This window comes from Chiroxiphia lanceolata, chromosome 1 (genome assembly GCF_009829145.1).
Source record: "Chiroxiphia lanceolata isolate bChiLan1 chromosome 1, bChiLan1.pri, whole genome shotgun sequence".
NCBI classification, from domain to species: Eukaryota; Metazoa; Chordata; class Aves; order Passeriformes; family Pipridae; genus Chiroxiphia; species Chiroxiphia lanceolata.
The window spans coordinates 53,204,958-53,228,146 of NC_045637.1; the positions used below are offsets into that span (position 1 = coordinate 53,204,958).

The 23,189-nt window shown below is 39.2% G+C and overlaps 1 protein-coding gene across 6 annotated transcripts in view; it reads left to right on the top strand.

Moving 5' to 3' along the window:
• RALBP1 (ralA binding protein 1) overlaps positions 1 to 22,483 on the top strand; it is a 33,142-nt gene extending 10,659 nt beyond the window's left edge. For 4 of the 6 annotated variants that reach the window (XM_032693914.1, XM_032693921.1, XM_032693925.1 and 1 more), the window contains 9 exons: positions 6,185 to 6,478; positions 13,619 to 14,077; positions 15,886 to 16,235; positions 17,603 to 17,764; positions 18,237 to 18,368; positions 18,872 to 18,979; positions 19,747 to 19,868; positions 20,283 to 20,406; positions 20,658 to 22,483. In XM_032693914.1, the coding sequence (XP_032549805.1) occupies positions 6,235 to 6,478; positions 13,619 to 14,077; positions 15,886 to 16,235; positions 17,603 to 17,764; positions 18,237 to 18,368; positions 18,872 to 18,979; positions 19,747 to 19,868; positions 20,283 to 20,406; positions 20,658 to 20,921 (1,965 nt within the window). In that variant the 5' untranslated portion in view covers positions 6,185 to 6,234 and the 3' untranslated portion in view covers positions 20,922 to 22,483. Of the gene's footprint in view, positions 1 to 2,959; positions 3,111 to 6,184; positions 6,479 to 13,262; positions 13,358 to 13,618; positions 14,078 to 15,885; positions 16,236 to 17,602; positions 17,765 to 18,236; positions 18,369 to 18,871; positions 18,980 to 19,746; positions 19,869 to 20,282; positions 20,407 to 20,657 lie in introns of those variants that run through there. The other 2 variants (XM_032693933.1, XM_032693942.1) reach the window with 2 other exon arrangements.
• Positions 22,484 to 23,189: the final 706 nt, after the last annotated feature.

Sequence of the window (23,189 nt, forward strand, 5' to 3'; positions counted from 1 at the left end):
TCTCAGGGTGGGCAGTAGTAGTTGCAGTGGAGGTGACTGGTTAGTCAAGATCCTCCTGTAGAAGTCAGGCCTGATTACAGTGCCCATCTGCCTTTTGATGTGGAGCCCAGACCTTCTGCTTGTTACTTGAGAAAGTTGTGATGTAAAGCAATTAAACAGCTCGTTACCTGGCCAGTTATCTCCAAGAATGCCTCATATGTGTGGTTGTGATCATAATACAGTGCACTGCTTTGAAACTGCTTCCATGACAGTTGATTCAGCTGGGGAAAGGTCTGTGGCAGGGCTTGTTGTGATATCCCTGAAAGATAGGAATGAGCATGGGAGTCGCATGTGGCATAATTTGTGTAACCTCTGTATAAGGCTATGGTTGTTACTGTAACAAAGATATGTGCCTAGGCTTTTCTCCTAGATTACCTGCTTTAGCTTGCTCTGGAACAAACAGTATGATGTAAATTGTCACGTCATCCCTCACCAGGGAAGTAGAATGTTATGTCAAAATAGGCAGTGTGACGGTGTAGCCATTGCAGGGGCAGTGTCATGGGGCCAGGGCTTCTCCCAGGCAGTTATGGTCCATCTCTTTTCAGGTGTGCTCTCTCCAGAGCAAAGCACTTAATACACACTCACACAACCCCCAGGAGTCCAATTTTTGTTTTTTCCAAGATGTCTGTTGGAAACAGTGTGCAAATTGCCTCCTGACAGAACTCTGTAGAATTTGTAGGCTGGGGACTGTAGTACTGTTTCCCCTGAAGTGAACCAAACTGGAAAGCACGTGCTACCACATATCTGGAGATTTTATCTTCATGCAATTATATAAACCTTTATCACAATGGGATTGGGAACCTTGTTTCTGGTATTTCTAAAATGTTTAGGGTATTATTTAATTATTTGTTTTAAGACTGGCCCTCTGTTCACTGGATGGATTATTGAAGACTTGGAATACCCTCAATAATAGGGAATAACCTGGATACAGCTGCATATTCTAAATGTGAGCAGGCTCCTCCAAGAGTCCACTCAAACATGGATGTGGTCTAAAGGTCACTGATTGTCAACAGCTAAGTAGTTTTGTGTATTAGTGTATCACTCCTTCTGAGCTGGTATGGACTCTCAGAGCACAACTTGAAATACTTGGGATGTTGCTGTGATTGCGGCAGACTTTATCCACCTACAGGTAAATGAGAGAACACACAAAAGCTGTTTATGTTACTTTCAGAGCTGATTTGATGCTGACATTATTTTTGAATGTACAGCTTGCTCCTCTGCAGCTTCAATTGTATGATTGCACACTCTCCTTCGAAGTAAATTTTCTAACATTCTGATAGGATCACATATGCTGTAAAGTAATCTGAGGTTTAGGAGCTGAATGCTGCTAAACAGTTTGTATTTTATTCTCCTTATCCCAAAAAAATTTTGTTAAGTCCCTTCTTGAGGCTTTAATTCTTGCCAGCTATGAAGAGTGTGTGACTCACAAGGGAGTTACTTAACGCTGTGTTTGTGTGATTACTCGTGACTTGCTTTGCCTGTCTACATGAAGTACTTCCCTATTCCTTCTCCTTTCATGGCCATGTTGCCTTATTAAAGAAAGGAAAGGGCACTGTTTTTGTACCTGGCTGCTGCTTGTTAAATGGAACAGATGGCCTCTGATGTCATTTTGACACTTGACTGTATGGCAGCATTTCAGTCTAAGAAATGTTCAAGTGAAAGCAGTGATTTGTATTAAGCCTTTCAGTATGTTGGAAAAAGTGCAATAGATACAGAACTTAGATGTGACACAGACCCTGTATAGTCTTGGTGAATAACTTCTAACTCAGACTTCTCATCTTATTGAAAAGTCTCAGCAGTTATATGAGTACCACTCACGGTTTCTGAAGTGTTTTGACATACTTAGACCACAGATGGTAGTTTTTATTCTTTCCTCTTATAGTTCATTACTTTCCAAAATGGAGCTGTGTTTGTTACAGGATAATTTTTGTCTAAACCTGATGTGCCTCATTTCTTCAAGTACTATCAGGTTCTTAAACATGTCCAGATCTTTTGGACTGAAGGTCTGTGACGATGAGGTACTGCTGTTCTCTCAGCCTTGCTTTTGGGTAGTTCTGACAGAGCAGGTACTGGTAGCTGAGTGAGAGTCGCCACTCTGCCTCCATCCTTTGATTACTGACTTCTTGGGATTATTTTCAGTGTAACACCCAGATATTCAGAGGGTGTCTGTTTGTGCCAAAATTGAATGACCTGGGGACACCCACTGTGCTTCACATGTGGTCTTGCACAATGCTTGTTGCAGAAAAACTCCATGTCCTCCATTCCGCCCAGCAGCTTTACAAAATAACATCTGTGCATGAAATCACCTGCTCTAGTTTGCTTCTGCTGTTGCAATTGGTTACAAGGCAGAAAGTCACAATAGACTCAGTGCAAAACAGAAATAATGGAGCCTTCTGTACTGAATGAAAAACTGTGAGTTTGGTCTTTCAAACTGTGCCTCTCTTTAATGTGTTCGTGCCTAGATGACACGCTTACAAGTGAGACCTGTTAAAGTTGGCTGTCATGTCTCTCTTCTCTTTTCTATGGTTTTTCTAAACCTCATCTTTACTTACTAGATATGTAGCTCAGACTTAATTTTTTTAGGAAAGAGTTCAGTTATTTTCAAAAATGACGCTTGGAAAACCACATTATTTTGCCTGTGCAGGCATCTTTCTTCCTTTCCCCAACCCACTTTTCCATCCTTGGTGTATGATCTAGAATGATGGTAATAGTGTGATGTGTAAGAGTTTTTGTGTTAGTGACATGCTTTATTTCCATGTTTAAAATGTCTTATAATTTAGTCTTTCCTTGGGGGATAGAGGAAAGGTCACAATTCTGCACATGTTCAGTGAAGGCTTATTTTTGACATTCAGTTATTCTGCAGGCTTAACTCAATGTTGAGCAGGAAGATGGTTCAAGAAACTGCATTTTGGGAGTGCTGGAAAAAGTAGCTGGGTCCGAGGAGGTGCTTGAACTGCAAGAAGCTCTCTGGAGCTGTCATGTAACAGTATTTGTGGTTCCTGTGGAAGCAGAATCAAATGTCAAGTGAACGAGAAGTGGTGGGCGTCAAGGAGTGTTCTGTTGGTAGGGAGGTAAGGAAGAAGGTGACTTCTTGTGATACTAGGGAGAGAATGAGAGCCTGTGGGAGAAATGGGGACAAGGTGAGAAGATAATCATGAGGAAACAAAAGACTGCAGCAGAGAACAACATCCAGAATAGAAGAAACAGAAGAAGAAAAGGGAGTGGTTTGTCTACAAGAAAGCAGTCTGCAGCAGGAGAGTAGGAACTACCTAAACGACATGATGAGGGGAAAGTGGGAGACTGAGCTTGGGTTACAGAGACCAAAGCAGATGAAGATTCTGTTGTGTGTGATACACTGAGGGTGAAAAAAGAGTAGTGAGTCAAGACAAGAACCGTGGGAGTACTGACACTGGGTGGTAAAGAAATCAAAGCTTTATGTTGTGACAAAGATACTACGAATTAATTGAAGTCTGAGGAGATGAAGCTTTGCGTGCAGAATCACAAAACAGAGCTGCCCAAAGAGGGAGGTTGCACTCCTGTCACTGTGGTTCTGCTACTTCTCTGTTTGTCACCGTTAGTGCTTGTTGAGCTCTTCCACACGCCAGCTCAGCAGCAGAAGCCTGTTGGAGCAGCCAGCAACTTGAGTCATCTCACAAAGGGACCTTGAGAGAGCAAACTACTATAATTGGAGGCAGGGGAGAGTTAATGGGGGGTGGTATGGCCTCATGTGGTAGAAGTGAGCTCTTAAATCTCCTGACAGATGAGAACTGTAAAGGTGAGGGAAAGCAGTTTGAAGGAGGGAGCCTGCTGCAGAGGAGAGGCAGGACTGCAGCAGTAACAGATTGGGAAGAAAGGGTCGAGTCTGAGAGGGAGAAGTTGGCAGAAGACTGAGCCTGTTGGAAATGTTCCTTCTCAAAATGCCTAGAAGATCCCTGATTTTTTCAGTTTCACCATTTATTTGTCAGAAAAAATTGTAAAAGCGAGAGGAAAGGTGTGGATTTATATGGCAGTAATACATTAACATCCATTAGTAAAAGTGGAAGAGGTTTTTGCAGTAGGCTTAAAGGCTCTCATTCTGCTGATACATCATGATATAATTTGAGCATTCTAGAATTTCTCCCTTATTTAAAGGCCTAGGAAATTATGCATATAGGAAAGTAATTCTTCTTTAAGCTGTAAAATAAAAAAAATTGAACCTAAATGCAGTCTTAATTTGTTGCATTTACAAATATACGCCATTATCTTTATTTTTAGCCAGTCTCTGCTTTAGCCAGAATAAAGAATGAACAGTATTAAAAGACCTCATGAATATTTTGTTTCTCATCATAATTCTGTGTCTTACTGTGCCCTATTCAAATTCTGATCTGAGTAACTGATAATTTCCATAAGCACTGTGAGTGATCTCCTGTAGTGAGGTACTAGTGCATACGTACATTAAAATTTCACTCTGATCTGCATACAGGGAGCTGAAGGATGAGAATTAAAAAACTAAGATAAAAAATCCCATCCTCAAAAAAATAAACCAACCCCCCTCCCCAAAACCCACTTAGTTGGACACATCTCTAATTCTTAACCTGGCAGAACACAATTCTGTGTTATATTTTTTCTGTATGCTACCAATCTGTAAATAAAACCCTGGGAGTTGAGTAATACTGCTGAAGAGTGTTGTGGAATGTATGGGCTAAGTCTGTCTTAATCCCAGAAGCTCTGCTGGGTTCCAGAAGCAAAGCCTGTGTGTCCTCATTTTCCAGGGTGATGGTCTGTGCCTTTGCAATGACCTTGTTCTTTCCTTCTGTGCACTTGCCCACCTTGTCCACTCTAAACATGGACTGATTTGTAGGTACCATCCATCCTGTTCATTTAAAAAAACTTTATGCAATATTTCTAATTTAATTCCATTAATTATTATTGAAATACCATCTATTATTTAGCAGCTGCTGGTGGGGTGGTTTTGATTCTGTTTTTCTTGGAGCAGGGCTGAGGGATTGGTTATGAAATGCAAACAGGTGCTGTGCAGGAATTTTACAGATCATTCTGATACTGAGATGAGATACAATAGTATTACCAGTCTTTGTCATTGGCAATACTGAAAATGCTTATATAGTTGAAAATTTTGACCTTTTTTGATAGCTGTAATTCTGAAGCTTTAGATACCTGGACATTTTTTGTGAAATCCCATGTTTGAGCATGCCATTTACTTGTTTAAATACAGTATCAAATAAGCATGGCAGAGGAGTATTTGATATCAATTAAAAATATAACAAAATACAACAAAATCCTTTGTGACCGTTTAGATACAAGGGGCCAAATTCAGCCAAGTGGACTCCAGAGGTGTGATGTCCCATACAGCATACCTGTTCTGTGGAATTTCTGAAATTTATCTGTACTAGGAAGAGGTTTTTTGCTTACAAGTTCCACTGCTGAGAATTTATGTATTGGCTTCCTTCAGTAATTTTTTTTATTATCATTTATTTGTCTGTAACTCTCAAGCAAATGTACCAGCATCTGGGTGCAGATAACCTGATACAGCCTCTTCAAAGGTGAAGTTGTAGTATACCAGAAAAACTTTATCATTCTTTTACCTTCTTTAATTTGCATTTGCATAATTAAAAGATGGATTTGCTTTAACTCTATTTATTTTATTTTTTTCCCCTTTATTGCAACAGGCTAGGCGAGTTCTTATTTGCATCTATAAAATCTGCTTGGGAAAGATGAAAATCATCTTTGCCTTAAGGGCAATGCTCACAAACACTCTGAGCTTCCAGACAAATCCATTTTAGGTCAAAAACTTAAAGTTAACTGACTATCTGTAGTAATTTTTACCAATCAGTATGCAAGATGCCTATGAATTTTGTAAGAATTATTTCAACTGTTAAAGTGTTCTGATACTTGAATATATATTTTATCTACTATAAAGTAGAAATGGCTAAAATAGCAGCTCTCATATTATGTTAATATGGCTTAGGAGTTAATGAACAGATTTGGCAAACGCTGAGCTGATGTTGTGTTGCTGTGTCTTGACATAAGTTGGAAGATTCATTGTAGAAGGTGGTGTTTGTGATTTCAGGATAGAGCTCTAAACAAGGGGTTCTGAAATCCATTGATTGAAATAGTGTGGGTTTCTTTTTGTTTTCCCCTGCTGCAGGTGTGATGGACAGGTAGCAGAAGATTTCGCTTTGATATCAGGGAATCAGAATGACCGAGTGCTTCCTGCCTCCCACCAGCAGCCCCAGTGAACACCGTCGGGTAGAGCACGGTGGGGGTCTTGCTCGTACTCCCAGCTCTGAAGAAATCAGTCCTACAAAATTCCCTGGATTGTACCGCACCGGTGAGCCTTCACCCCCTCATGACAGCTTGCATGAGCCTCCAGATATAGTATCTGATGATGAAAAGGAGCATGGGAAGAAGAAAGGAAAATTTAAGAAAAAAGAAAAAAGAAGTGAGTAGACAACTTCTCTTTGTAATTTGATGCTTTTAATGTTTCTTTCTTTCTCTCTCAAAATTGCTTAGTATTCCCACTGGGTTTTTTTGAACTTGTTTAGGTGTGAAGGAAGTAAACTTGTTACAAACAGGCTTTGTGCAGTACCTATTTCTCTTCCAGAAAAACCGACGCCTTAACTAAACAATTGGTTTTGTTTTTTGTTGCACAGATACAGGTACCAAAAGTGTGCCCAGAGTTACTAAGAAATTGTGTTTATCCAAAACCTTTAATGATGCATTGGTAAATGCCTTGCATGGGTTTTTCTAATCTCATTATCAGTTCGCATTCTAAGTGGAGGTTTTCAAATGTATTTCCAAATAGGTCCTTTTTTAATTGTAGCTGAGGTGCTGTCTAAAATAAAACTGTATGTTTGACCTGAATCTTATACTTGGAAATTTGGAAGAGTCAGTTTCAACAACTTTAACCTTTTTTCCATGTGTCTCCCGTACCATTTCAAATTTTCATGTGCACACTACACCATTATTTGGGGAGTAGTAAAATCTGTGACCTTCTTTTCTCTAGCTTCTCAGTTTAGTCTGATCATGCAGGTTCCTCCACAGTGCCAAAGTATCATTGCAGAGGTCAAAAATATGCAAACCAGCACTGAGATCTGAATTTTCCAGAAGTGACAGAGCAAAGGTTAGAAGAAAGTAGAGCTTTGACTATATAATCCATTCTTTGTCTTTCTCCAAAACAACAGAAACCTTACTTTCCACCTTTAGATTTGTGCAGAAAATTTTGGAAACGTGCAAGATTTTATTCAAGAATGTTTTTCTACATATTCTGAAAGAACAAAGCACTTGGAAATACTGAGCTGATACTTAGCTCTCTCAATGCCAGAGACACTTACTGTCCAAGTCTCTCAAACCTAAATATCACATCCTATGTGCTAGTGCTTTTTAACTGACATTTGTTTTAGCACAATTTCAAAATAATGTTCCTCTTCTACAATACCTCTATCTTTGATGTCAGTGTATCTTGCTACTTCTTACATGTGGAATTTGGAAGATCAGAAACAATGAGACAGCACACAGTATGCTGTTGGAATTAATATGGTGACTGTAACGTGCATGCACATATTTAAATAATTACTCTTTAATAATTTGCTGTCACTGCACTGCTTTTAATCAAAGCAGTTTCCTGGAATACAGGAATTGTTTCTGCTGTAGTTCAGAAGGACTATTCATGCTTTAACTAAAAACCGTGTGCTTGAAGAATACTGTAACTCAAAAATGCATCCTCAGGTAAAAACCAAGAGTTGAAATTCCTACAAGTTTTAACAAAAATGATTTGTTTTTCTCTAATGTAAACAACAGTAACCTAATAGAGATTACTGAATTGGTGATGAAAATTCGTTGCTGATTGGCTAGGTCTAAATTCAGACTATCAGTAATTGCTTTTTTTTTTTTTTTGCAAACAAGCTTTCTGTTATAGTTCTGCATTGCACACCTCTAAATTTGGGGTTGTAGAGATCAGCGTTGTACATCATGTGGGTTTCTTTGTGGTTGAATTCAGCATGGCTCATGGTGATAGTCTAAATGAAGGCTGTTGTTTAAGAGGAAAAATGCTTCTTCAGCAAATCCATGCAGGTCTGTGCACACTAGCACAGTAGCTGCTTTCTTCTGTAAGAAATTGCAACACATTTTATAGCTGATGTAAAGCAATTCTTGTTACTTAAAAGACACCTTGAAGGTATGAAAAATCCTCAAAGAACACAAAAATGTAAAACATAGGAAGAACCAAATCATCTCTTACAACTCTAATGTAAAAACTATTCATCGTTTCTTAGCCCTAATACATATCTGTCATGTAATTGCTGGTCAGATAGAACAGTGAGTTACATACAAAGCTTTCAGTACATCTCATACAGTCCAAAAGTAGTCATTATTGTAAATATGCCCTGAACAGGCATTTTGCTTGTGTAAATGACAAGGGTTCTTTACAGTTGCTTATCGTGGTTGATTTTTAAGTGTTTCCCTTCTAACTTTGACATTTTTTTATTCCTCCCATACTTCTGATTCTTCAGTTTCTTCCAACTTTTAAATTCTGTTACATGTGTTCAGATTCTTTCTTTTCATGTTTTTTGACTACCTGCTTTGATTTTGGGGCTTAAACAAATATAACTGAACATGTCAGTATAAAAACGACAAGTGGACATTGCATTGTGGCAGAGTTTGTTGAATTTGCAATTAGTGAACTAATGACAAGGTCATCCTAACTCCTGAAACTGTAACTGTACCTTGGGCTATTTTGATAATACTCTAAATGTAAACTTCAGTAGTGCTTGAAGCGCAGGAGGATTTATAGGGAGGGAGGGGAGGATAAATATCCCACAGTTATTCATTTTAGTTTTTCAGGTCAATCCTGTTTTCAAGAGCGATGCACTCTTAGCTTCATTATTAGTACCTATATCAAAAAAGCATTTTTTTCCTATGTGGTTAATATAATGATTTGATATTTTTCATGTTAATGGCAGTAATCTAATAATACACAGCAATTATTCTGGAGGAAAAATGCTAGAAATGTTTTGGAGATAATAGAAAATTAAATGGAATATTGTTTTTTACATGGAATGTCAGCTGCTAGAAAAATATCTCAGCCACTACTTTCTGTTCTCCACTCCTCTGTGATAGACTGGGTGTTGGTTGGCTGTGGAGTGAGTTAGATTAGGGGATTTATTAGGGATTAAAAGGAATTTTCTTTTTAGTGGCATAGTTTTAAATGAGATCTGTTCCCTGATAGAATCAGAACTTGTACTGTGACAGCAGGAGAGCAAAAATGGATCTGTTTTAGGCGGTAATGGATTATCTGAGACAGTGACCAATGTAATTGATTTTTTTTTTAATGTTTAAATACCTGTCAGTAATCATGGGTTGATACAGTCATAAAATATGCAGTTCCTTGCAAAAGAAAAAGGTTATAAGAAATACTTAAGAAGAAGCAGCTGTTCTACCCATTAGAGTTTCTGTAGATAAAGAATCTGTATGTGGTAGATCTTACTCTTGCTTATTCTTTTTACTTCTGAGATTGATGCTGTTGGACGGGATGGGTTCAATATGCAGCTAGGATTTTTTTGTTTGGAATAATTTTCTTATTTTTAATATAATTCTTAGGAAAATCTGGAGTTGATTGAATAATAAACCAAACTGTCTTTTGAAGGGACAGTAGTATAACTAGTATGAACTCTTCTGAAATTTTCAGGAAATATTTTTGAAGGCCAAATCCCTAATATGTTGGCCAGAAGGTCCAACTGTTCTTTTGGGAAGTAGAAGAGGGCAATAGCAAGTCACTGCTATTGCAAATAAAACATTATTTTAACTCATCTGATGAGTGGAGAAGCTCTGAATAGAGTTTCCAGATCTACATACTAAGAAGTTACTAGAATTGTCTACCCCGGTAAACATTAGAGGCTCTTCATATCAAGGTTTTCTTTGGGATAAATAGGATGTGTAGCTACATCCTATTGTACTGACAAATTACTGTGAATCTCTATATACCACTGTGCATTTATCCAGCAAAGTACCACTTGCAAATAGTTTAAAAGTCTACCTTTCAATGCCAGTGATTATTTTAAATCAAAACAAAGTAAGGCAAATTTCTTATTTCAACTTCATTTGCTCTGCTGGCGTAGCTCTGCAGAGTAATCTAAATGCAGAATTTGTTTGGGATTGCTGTGCTCACATCAGTGAGTTGAATACATATTAAAGACAAGCCTTTCTAATTGAAAGTTGGATAGTAAGTGTTAGTAGTGTCTGTAAGGTGGAAATCTGTGTTGATAGTAATGATACATCTTGTGGGCAGGGAGAAGAAATAGAAGCCATCTATCCGAGCTCATTGTCCATTCATGTGTCTTACAGTTCTACTTAGAAATGGTATTCAGTTGGAAGGCAATCCCTCTGACAAATTGAAATTAGGTAACTAATGCTAGCATTGCACATTGGTCATATTTGAGCTACTAATTCTTTCATATGTAAAAGCCATCCATGTTTTCTTTCAGTGAATTAATTACAGATGCTGCAGATTTCCCCAGGGAACCGAATCATTTGTAGAGTTATAAATTACTTTAAAACTCATCAGAGACATGATGGACAAAAAGCATCTTGTTTGATAAGTGGCAGTTCTACATAATGCAACCCTTTGTGTTAACAATAAATACTGTAGCATGATTTTATAGCTTTGTTGTAAGAGTGCAGGAGGAGTATTCCCAAGTATGCAGAGTGATAGAATGATGGTGGCCTTCCTGCATGACAAAGCTTTTAAGCCCGTAAGTTAGATTTTTCCAAAGTAACACCAGATTTTTTATTATTATTATTTTAAAAGAGGTTTTCATAATTTTCAGTAAGATAAGGGCTATACTTTTTCTGTAGATAAAGTAGGTAGTAGATCTTACTCTTCTTATTCATTTTACTTCACATTTAAAATAACTGCAGTGAAGACATGCTTGTGGAAGGAAGGTCTAACAAAGCCTGAGCAAGGAACTGGCAGATAGTCCATCATGCCAGTGGAATTTGAGTATTTATTACGTTAGTACTGGTCTCATACATTCCTACTGGATGTAGGAAAATGTCATTGACATGTATTAGAGTGATGGGAAAATGGGGACTATTAGTACTAGAAGTCTTGAGGAAACAATGAACAGAACTATCAGTTTACTAACAGTAGGTAATACTCTTTCCACATTTAGAATCACCTGATTTGTTGAGTGGTTTTGATAATATTTCTTCTTATAAATTTAAGTTCTTTATATTTCAATATATTGCATCACGAGTGAAAGGGATGCAGTAATTTTATTACCAAAAATACAATAAAGTAAACCGGGCTATTCTGAGAGACGTGCAAACCCCCTCTTGGTATGAGTGGGTTAAGCTCTATGAATCTGTATTAGTAGATATTTCTAAACTTTGTTGACTTATGTTACTGAGACAAATTACAAAAGGCTGGTTTTGTATTTAACTTGCTGCTTCTTGTCTTCTCTCATGAAGTCAAGAATTACCAGTTTCAGTAATGTGTTATTGCTGGTGCTACATTACCACAGACCTAGAAAGGCACCAGGGTTTGCGTTGCAACATGGAGTGTTGAGACATGTGAGGCAGGAGCTCTCTTGGTGGCACCGACCTCCAAGCTTGGATCCCCTGTGCTGACATGTTCCTAGTGTGCATGTGGAACCCCACGCTGTTTGACTGGGAGCTGTCTCAGCTATCCAGCAGGAAAGACTGGGGGCAAATTGTTCTGGGGTCTGTCTGGTGAAGGTATGGCTTTCTGTTTGGAAATTACATCTGTGAAGTCCATCTTGAAACTCAGTGCCAGCCCTGTCACATTCTCACAAAGCCAAAATGGTGATGTGTGCTCCTCCGGTGTCCTGCAGCTGGTGCATACACAGTTCTGTATAAGAGTGAGATTTGAATCCTTAGTTTTTGTACTACACGTTTTCCTTACCCATTTCTGGTTTTTGTTTACAAAACCAGTGAATGATATAGCCAGTAAATAGAGAGGAGGAGACCTGGTTGGTGGTTGTGCTCCAGTTACATTTGTGTTTTTATATTAAAATCCACTTGGACAGTAACAGTTCTATGGTCTGTCACAGTCTGCTATGAAAGTGTTTGTTTGGTAGTCCTAGGGGAAGAGTCCCAGCTGGGAAGGGTGAGCTGGTCAAATAATTGTAATTATATTGTAGTATTTCCGTGCTTTAATACATTTCCTTTATTTATTTGGCTATTAAAAGCCACATAAATACAGAGCTGCTGAGGAGGCTTCAAAATACAGACAGCTCCTTAGATGTGCTGAAGTAATGCTGAGAAACTTTGCAACCTGGTATAGTTCAGAACTGGAAGAATAAAAGACCAAGTATCCTCTGGTTCTTTTGTGTAAGATCTTTCACCTAAAAAAATTACAACCTGTAGTCTCATGCATGGTGTGCTCTCATATTATCTAAGGGGGTAATTTTCCTCTACCCAAAACTATTCATGCAGCAAGAGCACTTGGCTGTCAGTGCCTCCTCACTGGAGCAGAGGCACTGCCGTAGGTAGTGGAAGAGCCTCAAAGGATCTGTATGTAGTGGGGGCTTCGCGTTGAAGCAAGAGCTTGGTGCCCGCTGCCTTGGGGGACCTGACTGGTGCAGATGGCACATGAAATGTCATCCTTGTTGGCCAGGTTTCAGGCTTACTTTTCTTATATGGGGCACTGAGTATGTAAAATTAGAATTAGTGGGCTTGGAGGTTGTGTTGGATTGCATGTTGTTTGTGGGTTGGTTTTTTTGTTGGTTGGGTTTTTTTGTTAATCCACCTTTAGAGATTTTCATGTTCTTGCCTGAAGGCGAGGCAGGGCTGGCTGCAGAGGCGTAGTTAGTTAAAAGCACTGGTGGATGTTTTAGACAGCACTTGGTGTTTTGCTGCTGGAACAGTGTACTCAGCCCAGGGACTTGTTTGAAGCTCTTCCATATGCTTTTTAAGGCAAATCTGCACCTTCATGGGCAAGTATTGTGCTAGTGTTACTGGAATTGTTTTATTCATCTAGTGAAAAGTAAGTGTGCTAGTGCTTTCTTAGTTTTGAGTCTGGATTTTTTTCTTGTGTTTTATTTGAGGCTGAAACTTTACTAACTTTATACCTTAAAATTCCTAATATTCTGGAAAGGGATCGGGGGTTTAAGTGGCTGAAGCTTAGTTTGTTCTTAATAGATATTTGTTAGACTTACGTGTATCTAGTAGATGATCCTTAACAGCAACTCTTATACTGTTGATTACAGGAACATAGAGAAGTTGCCAGACAGTTGTTTTTATTTTGCATTTCCTTGACTATTAGATGGGAATCTAGCCCATAAGATGGACATTGCCATTATGAGTAAGTATATAAAGTATTCATTGTTTAGATCATTCAGGAGCTCTGTGGCTTATCTTTAGTGTGTTTATGCAACCTTGATTTAATCCTTGTCCACTAAAGTATGTAACAATCAAAGAAAACCTTTTGAGGAGTCAGGCAGGTGCTATTTTTTAATTCATGTTGGTTCTCTCCCTGTGTATGATTTTCTGTTCTCTCCCTCTTGCAATATGCTGTTTAGAAACTCACAGCTGTCCTCTTCCCTTCTCTTCCTTTGCCTAACAGCGGAAGGTTATGCTGCATTTCAAGAGGACAGTTCCGGTGATGAAGCTGAAAGTCCTTCAAAGTTGAAACGGTCCAAGGGAATACATGTCTTCAAGAAACCCAGCTTTTCCAAAAAGAAGGAAAAGGATTTTAAGATAAAAGAGAAACCCAAAGATGAAAAACACAAGGAAGACAAACATAAGGAAGACAAACATAAAGAGAAGAAGTCGAAAGACTTAACTGCAGCAGATGTTGTAAAACAGTGGAAAGAGAAGAAGAAAAAGAAAAAGCCAATTCAGGAGACAGAGATACCTCAAGTGGATGTTCCGAGTCACAGACCCGTGTTTGGCATTCCTTTGTCTCATGCCGTAGACAGGACCATGATGTACGATGGCATCCGCCTGCCAGCAGTTTTCCGTGAATGTATAGATTACGTAGAGAAGTATGGCATGAAATGTGAAGGCATCTACAGAGTTTCAGGTACTCTGGGCACACTGACATGAAGGTTCCTAAGGTCTTTACTTGCAATCTTATTATTATTTACCATTTCCAACACCTAGAGATTCTGTTTGTAGCTGCATTAATTTTGATTATCCAAAAGTTAATCAGGTAGCCAAAGTTAAGCAAGGCTGTAGGTATGAAATACTGGAAGAATTGCTAATATGGTGGTAGTGCCTAATGGCAGTAAAAACACACCTGTTTTGGCCTTTTGTGATAGGATGGTAACAATGAATAAAATGTGTATGGCCAGCTTGTATTCTTTTTCTTCTGCAGTGGAAATACAGTGGTAGCTGATTGCAAAAGCGAAAATGAGATATAACCGTTTTATCACATAAGCTTCTCACTAGGTTAGTTTCTCCAGTTAATTCCATTGTATGATTTTTTTTTCTTAAAAACTTGTTTTCTTTCAGCAAATATGCTAATAACCAGAAAATACAAGTTTCACTGTTTAAGCTTAGCAACAGCCGGCTAATTAGCCATGGTAGTTGCATAACACCAGCTTACATAAATGAGACCTCAGTTTTAGTCACATTAAACAAAGCAATCCCTTTATTTGTGAGCTACATCAGCAACATAACTCATGTAAGTACCTCTGTGGGTACCTGTAAGGGGGCAAGAACAAGGGAGAAAAGGAATTTGAGGAAAAGTATTTGAAACAGGTTGGCCAGCACTGTAAAGCAGTAATCAAATGATATCAAAGGCTTCATTAAGCTGTCTTCATGCTGTCCATCTGCATGGTATTAGGTAGGTATGCATAAATACTACAGCAGCTTAAGCAGTTGCTTTGTCTAGCCCTGTGAAACATTTTGGTTGCTTGTTTTTTCTAGACACTGTGTGTTGGGAATTTTCACAGGTGTGTTTTCTGTAAATCATTTCTGCTCTGTGTACTTTGTAGGTGTTCTCCAGTGCAACAGCACCCTCTTGTGCATGTAGGATTGTTTAAACTGAGAACTGAAAGAGAGCATTGCATTGGCTTAATTGCATTGCAGTTACCAGCTGTTGTGAGGGCTCATTTTGGGCATAAAACTCAGCCTATTTTACCTGGGCTGAGTGAGCCCAGTTGTACTCATTGGGTATGAGCCAAGCCATGGCAGCACACTGAGCTGGTGTAACTCAAGTGGGTGTTGAGCTTTAATGAAATTTCTCCAAGTTCAGGAAGACTAGAATGTCACTGAGTTATAAACACACCTTACAGAAAATCTTGGATGGGCTGAATAATTATGTGAACACACTTTTATTCATAGGATACCTCAAATCAAAAATCTTGTGTGAGATTCTTCTGCTGAGGAGGGCCAACTGGAAATCTGAAAACTAAGAAGTGTGGGTTTTGTTTTGACAGAGGAAAACTGTTATAGGTAGAACTTGCTGCACAATATTTGAACTGATAACATATTTGCTGCTTGGCTTAGGGATATATAATTGAACAGCCACAAAGATGCTGAATGCAAATACACAATTGATCTTAACGTTTCCCTACCCTTCCTTACCCTATTTTATGTTCCTTGATGAAGGGGAATTCTAGTAGCAGTTCTGATTCAGAGCTCTGTCAGTGCTGTGGTTTTGCTTCGTAGTACTAGTCAGTGCTTTTAGAACCAGTGATCATGGAATTGTGAGTCGTGATTTTCCCTTTGTTACATGTGGATAACTTCTAAAAGGTGTTCCTCAATCAGCTTAAATTGTAAAGAGAGATGAAATAAGTACATTTCAAAATAAAAAAAAAGTTTAAATATAACTGTTATACGTTTAGAGTCGAAATTCCTCTTAATTCTTGATCTGAATATTTTAAGGAATAAAATCAAAAGTTGACGAGCTAAAAGCAGCCTATGATCGCGAAGAGTCTCCTAACCTGGAAGAATACGAGCCCTACACAGTGGCCAGCCTGCTGAAACAGTACCTGCGAGAGCTGCCTGAAAATCTGCTTACCAAAGAGCTCACGTCCCGCTTTGAAGATGCTTGTGGAAAGAGCACAGAGGCTGAGAAAGTTCAGGAGTGCCAGAGGCTGCTGAAAGAGTTGCCAGAGTGTAACCACCTCCTAATTTCTTGGCTGATTGTGCATATGGACCATGTTATTGCAGAGGAACTGGAAACAAAAATGAACATCCAGAATATTTCTATAGTGCTCAGCCCTACTGTCCAGGTACGTGCACCACACAGCAGGTGTTAGAGCACAACTTCAGCCCAAGAAGGACTTCTTTGTAGCAATTGTTGTGCTGGTGGGAATTGGATGTTGTCTGATACAGTTAAGCTAAATTACAGCTTCTGCTTATGCCTCGGGAACCTGAAATTCTGGGAAAGGGGGAACGAAAGGCTTTCCACATGTGAGTTTGCATACTATGGGTCTGGTATTTGGGTTACTATGACAGTATTACAAAGACTGCTGTCTGTGTTTTAATTCTATCGTGAACAGCAGTCATTTAATGTTGAAATTGTCCAATAATTCATGCAGATACACAGTTTCTGTGGGCTTCTGATTCAGTGATAATTTAGTGAAGACTAAATTGTTGCTTAATTTTAATATCAAGCCGATGAACCCTGTCCAGCACATAGATCTTCTGGTGCAGTGATGACATGGGTAAAATGGCTTTGGTGTCTGCAGTCAAATGGCTGGGGAAAAACAACTGACTTCATTTTCCAGTAAGATATTGTGGTTTCTAGATTGATTGATTCCTTAATTAACATCTTGGAAACACTTAATTTAAATGCATTCTGTGCATCATGAAAACATGGCATTATTGGGTGTGGGCCTTCCAGAACAAACCCCACACTTTAGAAAAGCTTGACTTTATAATTAAGAGTCTAGGTGGAGGCCCAGTAGCAAAAGGGCTGGGTGTTATTCTTGGCTGTTTTGCTGTGCCAGACACCTTTCTAGCTGAGAAAAGAGGTAACAATTAACATAAAACAGTGCAGGCCCAATCATGTTTTGTTGGTAACTAGATCTTAGCAATTAAAGTGCAGGTAGTGACAGAACTCCTAATATTTGTTTCAGGATAATTTTTTTAATTTTAATGGAAGATACAGTGTCAAAATACGTACTTGCTTCTGTCTCGTGTTAAAACAGAATACATTGGAAGATCCTTTCAAACTACTTTTTTTCTACTGTATTAAATAATCTGAGAGAGAAACTGTAGAAAATACTGCAGGTTGGGGTAGGAGCGAGAAGGTGTAGCTAGCCATCAGCTATAACATAGTATGGTTGCTTTTACTAACTACCTTTACCTCGGTACAAAGAAAGATTTAATATATTTCTGTATCTACCAGAGATGGAAATAATTATGGTAGGCTAAGACATGTGAAGATTCTGAGTTCAGCATGACAATGCCTCAGATGCACAGGTAAGAGAGACAGGGAAGTGACTCCTTAATGCCAGTGCTGCATTGTTCAAAGTGTCATTTTTAATCCAGATTTGAATCTCTTAGTTTCTCATGAAACTGGCATGACTGTAGATCACAGAAAGGCATACCGAAGGCTGCTGTTTCCAATATCCTGCTTGTCCTTTCTTTGCAGATCAGCAATCGTGTCCTGTATGTGTTTTTTACACATGTTCAGGAGTTCTTTGGGAACGTGACCCTAAAGCAGGTGACAAAACCCCTTCGCTGGTCAAATATGGCAACAATGCCAGCACTTCCAGAAACACAAGAAAGCATCAAAGAAGAAATCAGACGACAGGTTGGCAATTACTTTAGTATCTTTCTGTTTATCTTTGCCCTGGGTTTTATACATTCAGTAGTAAATTCTGGTAAGTTTCTAACATACTTTTTAATTCCATCACAATTATCCTATCAGTGGACACCACTGGAAAGAGACTGATGGTTTTCTTTCCTTTTTCATGTGTATAAGGTTGTTACGGTCTTGTGATGATCATAGCTGTGTCATTCATAGAGTACTTTGCTATATAGTTCAATACTTTTATTGTGGGAGGAAGGTCAGGAGAGCACATTAAAGAGGGTGGTTTCTTTAGTATTGCACTTCAGCTGGCTCTACGTCACGTGCTGAGTCTATGTTAACACTTGTTTGTTGACATGTCATGGTTTGAAAACCAAAATTCCCAGCCTGTTGCCACAAAGCCAGAAAGATTTTCCTTTTCAGTCTGCCCTACTGCGATATATTAAAGACACAACTTCTTTGGCAATATTTCTAGGAGTTCCTACTGAACTGTTTACACAGAGACTTGCAGGCAGGCATAAAAGACTTATCCAAAGAAGAGAGACTCTGGGAAGTGCAAAGAATCTTAACAGCTCTTAAAAGGAAACTAAGAGAAGCTAAGAGACAGGTGAGTAACTTTTCTGTTTATTGGCCAGACATCTAAATCATGGATCTGTAATTTGAGACAGTGCAGAGGCACACAGATCAAACCATGTTTCAATCTTTTTACTGCAGATTTTCTTAACTTTACATTCCTGATGAGCAACTGTGTTTTCTGCTTAGCTGGCTCTCCCTAGGGACAGAGAGATCTTTGCAGTTGTTCACAAAAAAAATACGTGTGTGATTAAAAACTCAGTGTTTGACAGGGCATGTATTCATTATACGCTTAAAACATCGTATCCTGGAGTGCCAGGAGGAATTAGTGGAAGACTCAGGGTTAAGAAGCTTGAGAAGCATTTTTTTAAACTGTTCTATGTCCCAGAGAAGGGACAGACCTCACTGAAAGCTTTCGAGACAACTGAAATGGTGGTTCTAAATTTGGGAAGTAATACATTCAAAAAAATCTTTCTTAGATTAACTAGAGTGACTGGGGAAGGTGTCCTTTTAAATGTTGTTCTCTTTCTCTGGCAGGAGTGTGAAACAAAGATTGCACAAGAAATTGCTAGCCTTTCAAAGGAGGATGTCTCCAAAGAAGAAATGAATGAGAATGAAGAAGTTATAAATATTCTGCTTGCACAGGTAGCTGGCAGGCACTCACCTGTTTGCCTCTTGGTATTTTATATTTCAGATATATTGAACGCTCCTTTGTCCCTTCTAATGCAATGGGACATTGAAGGCTTAACAGGGTCTCTCTGTGCATTAAAACACAAGGCTTTGTTTTAAAGGTTAAGTAAAGCAGGGAAGGAAAACTGACTGCAGGAGTGAACCCAGAGCTGAGCAGACTCTTGTTAACAGCAGGAAGGAGACACTGTGCAACAAAAAAAAAAAAAGAAAAAAATTGCATTTGTTGTTAATGTACTTAGAAAGCACTTCCAAATCAAGCCAGTTTTAATACCATTAAACTGCTCTCCTGCTGATCAAAGGAAGTAAGGCAACTATTTTGGCTTTTTTGCCTTCCGTTGCTTCCCCCAGTAGCTTTGATCTTCTCCCCACTGTACCTTCCTCCTTACATTCATCTTCAAAGACATATAATTTAGTTTTTCTAGTTATTTTGCTGGTTGGCCTGAGCTTTCCCTTGTGATTTAAGGAAAGGCAGCCAAACATGCCAGGATTTGGTGTGTCATTAACAGAACTATTCAGTACAGCAGTCATCTTGGGGATTCAGAACAGACATTGTTGGGTTTGAACTTATTTTTGCTTTGAGGTCTTGATGGATCAGAGTTCAAAGCAGACATGCTAACCAATGCTACTGGAAGTGTTTCAGAGAACAGCATCATCTCGTACTTACTGTATGCTCCTGTAGGAAATAAAGTCAAGACTTTAAGTGAACTAACTGATCATTGCAGGAGAACGAGATTTTAACAGAACAGGAAGAACTGCTGGCCATGGAGCAGTTTCTGCGGAGACAGATTGCCTCAGAGAAGGAAGAAATAGATCGTCTCCGAGCAGAAATAGCTGAAATACAAAGGTAAGAGGGACAGTTCACATCAGAGCCCTGCCAGGGGAGCACACTTTGATTACAACTACACCACACACTTTGCTGAAATAATGCTCTAGACTACACTGAGAAGCTCACCCAGCAAACATCACAGTGGAAAGCCACTTATTTTTATTCAAGTCTCAACAAATTTGGATCTTTCAGGATATTTTCTGGTTTTTTAACTGGAATTATGATATTAGGGAAACTAGACCCTGTGCTGTAGAAAAATCCCCTTTGGAAATCACTGCTTTATTAAGCATTGAAAGGAAAGTCTGATTTATTTATTTTTTTAAAAAAACATTGGCAGATGATTCGGTGGGTGCAAGTTAACTGTCTTATGCTGCCACAGTTCTGGCAGACTTGAGGAAGTGCTTAAATCAGGATTTGTCACTGGTCTTTCAGTCGCCAGCAGCATGGCCGAAGTGAAACCGAGGAATATTCTTCCGAGAGTGAAAGTGAGAGTGAAGATGAGGAGGAACTGCAGGTTATCTTGGAGGATTTGCAGAGACAGAATGAGGAACTGGAGGTAAGATTTGGTTCTTAGCATTCACTGGTTCTCTTCCCTTAGCAGTTACTTGCTGGAGCTTGTGCAGAGATGTTTGCACATGTGCAAACTGGTTGTTTGCAGTTCCACACACTCATGTTTTTAAGTTACTGTTGTGTGCAAGTCCCCGCTGCTGTCTGGGCTGGCAGCTTCGCTGCAGTGCTAAAACCCCCCAAGCTACAGCAGTTCTTTGTCAGAGGGAGCCCTGACGTTTGGTTTTCCTTCCTTAAAAGATAAAGAACAATCACCTGAACCAAGCGATTCACGAGGAGCGAGAGGCCATCATAGAGCTGCGGGTGCAGCTCCGGCTGCTGCAGCGAGCCAAGTCAGAGCAGCAGGTGCAGGAGGAAGAGGAGCCAGAAAAACGCGGGGGCGTTTCTCAGCAGCAAAGAGACAGTGTCCTGGAGACAAAAGCAGCCAAAGAGCAGCCAAAAGCAAGCAAGGAGCAGCAAGTCAAGCCATCGCCAAGTAAAGACAGGAAAGAAACTCCGATTTGATCAGGCTCCTTGGCTATGCATAAAATCAACTAAACTGTGCAAATTACTGTAATTTGAGTCTAACTGCACAAATTATTGCTGGCTGTGTACATTCTGTAAAGAAACTTTTCTTTTAAGCCCTGGAGACTTTTGTCTCTAATACTTGTGGCTTCTACTCATCAGACTCAGGTGAGTTTGGAGAGGCCAGAAGAGTTTTTCAGTTAGTATCAGATTATTTCAAAACTGGTTTCCTTCAGGTGATTTAAAATAATTCAGTAACAGTTTTATTTCAAACCAAAATCATTATTGACATTCACTGGAGCAGAATTGGAAAATATAATTTTCAGTAAACAAACAAAAACCCACACACACTTACTAATTATTTGCCTTGTGGATCTGTTCATCCTCATTCACCATTATTTCTGCTTATTAACCGAGTCACTTCTTGCTTGTGCCTTTGATACCTTTCTGATGCAGATTATATACAAGGGAGCTTTAAATTTACTCTGGGTTGGCTGAAACGGTGGGAGACTGTGGGGTATCGTGTTTACCTGACATGCCCTTAAGCTTCATTTTTGTTCTGAGATGTACTGAGTAAGTGTAAAAACTTGAGAGATATTATTTATGTCCCCGTACGATGGAAATGTTCATCAAGAGCCGTTCATGTCTTTTAGTGGTGTAGGTAACACACTGACTCATTTATTAACCACCCTCATCACACCTGTTCAAGACAGGCCCTGTTCACGCTGCTGCCATGTAGCCAAGAGCTTTGTCTTCATCCATCCTCAATGCTTCCATCCCTCAGGGATAGCTGCTGCTTGTAGGCAGGGATGGGAATGGGTTATGTCACTTGGGATGTGTCTGCCTGACCAAGCAATACAGCACTTCCCCTGCCCAGGTGACGGTCACTTGTGCTTTCTAAGCAAGCCCGAAGGATGACGCCAAGGGGAAGCACCGGGGGTTCAGCAATAGCCTCCCTTGTGCTGTTGTTTAAAAAACCAACCACCCCCATCTGGGGCTTGCTTTTGGTTTGGCTGTTTTAACTGCTTCTACCCTTCAAAATCCTCCACCCATGCTGGCATTTAAGGGCCATTTAATGTTTTGGATACACTCATGAGACTCATCCATCAAACCATATATAGACAGAAACTCCACAGAGTGCATATAGGCTATCTTATTTTTTAATCTGGATATTTATTTTCAGCACCTGTTGGATGTGGTGGTATTCTTTATCTATTGCACTGTTGTGAATCATTGGCCATGATTTGATTTTGTACAAATAATGCTTTGATATGTTATAGAAAACAGCATAGTATTTTTTTAAAATTTGGAAAAAGTTTATAAACACAGAAAATGTGATCAGATGACAAATGTAAACTAAAGCATTCTCCCTTGCCTTCGTTACATACATTTTATATTTGCTGGCAATATTTAAACTTTTTGTTTGTTTAATTCACACTAATTCCTATTGAATTGTCATGGATTTTTCTAATGTTCTTCAGACAAATCTCTTAATATCGGTTAACTTTTATTTTGTTAGGATTGTATTTATCAAGCAAATAAATTCAACAGCCATTTGACAGTAGTTTCTCATTTATCTACTTCATGGTGCAAATCACAGTGATTCATCTTGGGTGGCTACCTGCAGTTCAGAAGTTTCTATGAAAAATTAATTTGGGCTTTGTTAATAACTCTTCTCTGAAAGAGAAGGCAACTGAATGTCATAGAAAGTTCTGTAACTCAGGAGAAGATCAAGTTAAATTTGATCAAATTAAAGATTTTAAGCCTTTGCTTCCCTATTACCACTAGAGTTTTGAGTTATGAAGGCAAAACCATCCTTTTTACTCACATCATTCCTTCTACCACATGGACGCTGCTCTCAACACATGTTGCCACAGAGGTCTGAAACAGAGGTGGAATTGCTGCTCCTGCAGCAGTGCAGCAACTGTAACCAGAGACTTGTAACCTGGAAGATGATTCTTTGATGCGATCTGTCACATTCTGTGCCACAGCCCTGCCAGGAGGGGGTGGGGCAGGGCACTGCTCTTCCTGCTGCCCCTTACCCAGTGCTTCCCATGAAACAGCCCCCGACCAGCAGTGATTGGAGAGGCTGCTGTGGCAGTTGTGAATAATTGGCCAAAAAAGCTAAAGCTAATTTCAAATACAGTGGAAAGTAATTACAGTACAATAATCTGAATGTGCTGTTCAGATCCCGTTATAAGCTGCCTTATCAATCCCCAGGGCCTTGGAACAAAATCTATGAACAGCAGTTGCTCAGGTGATTGCCTC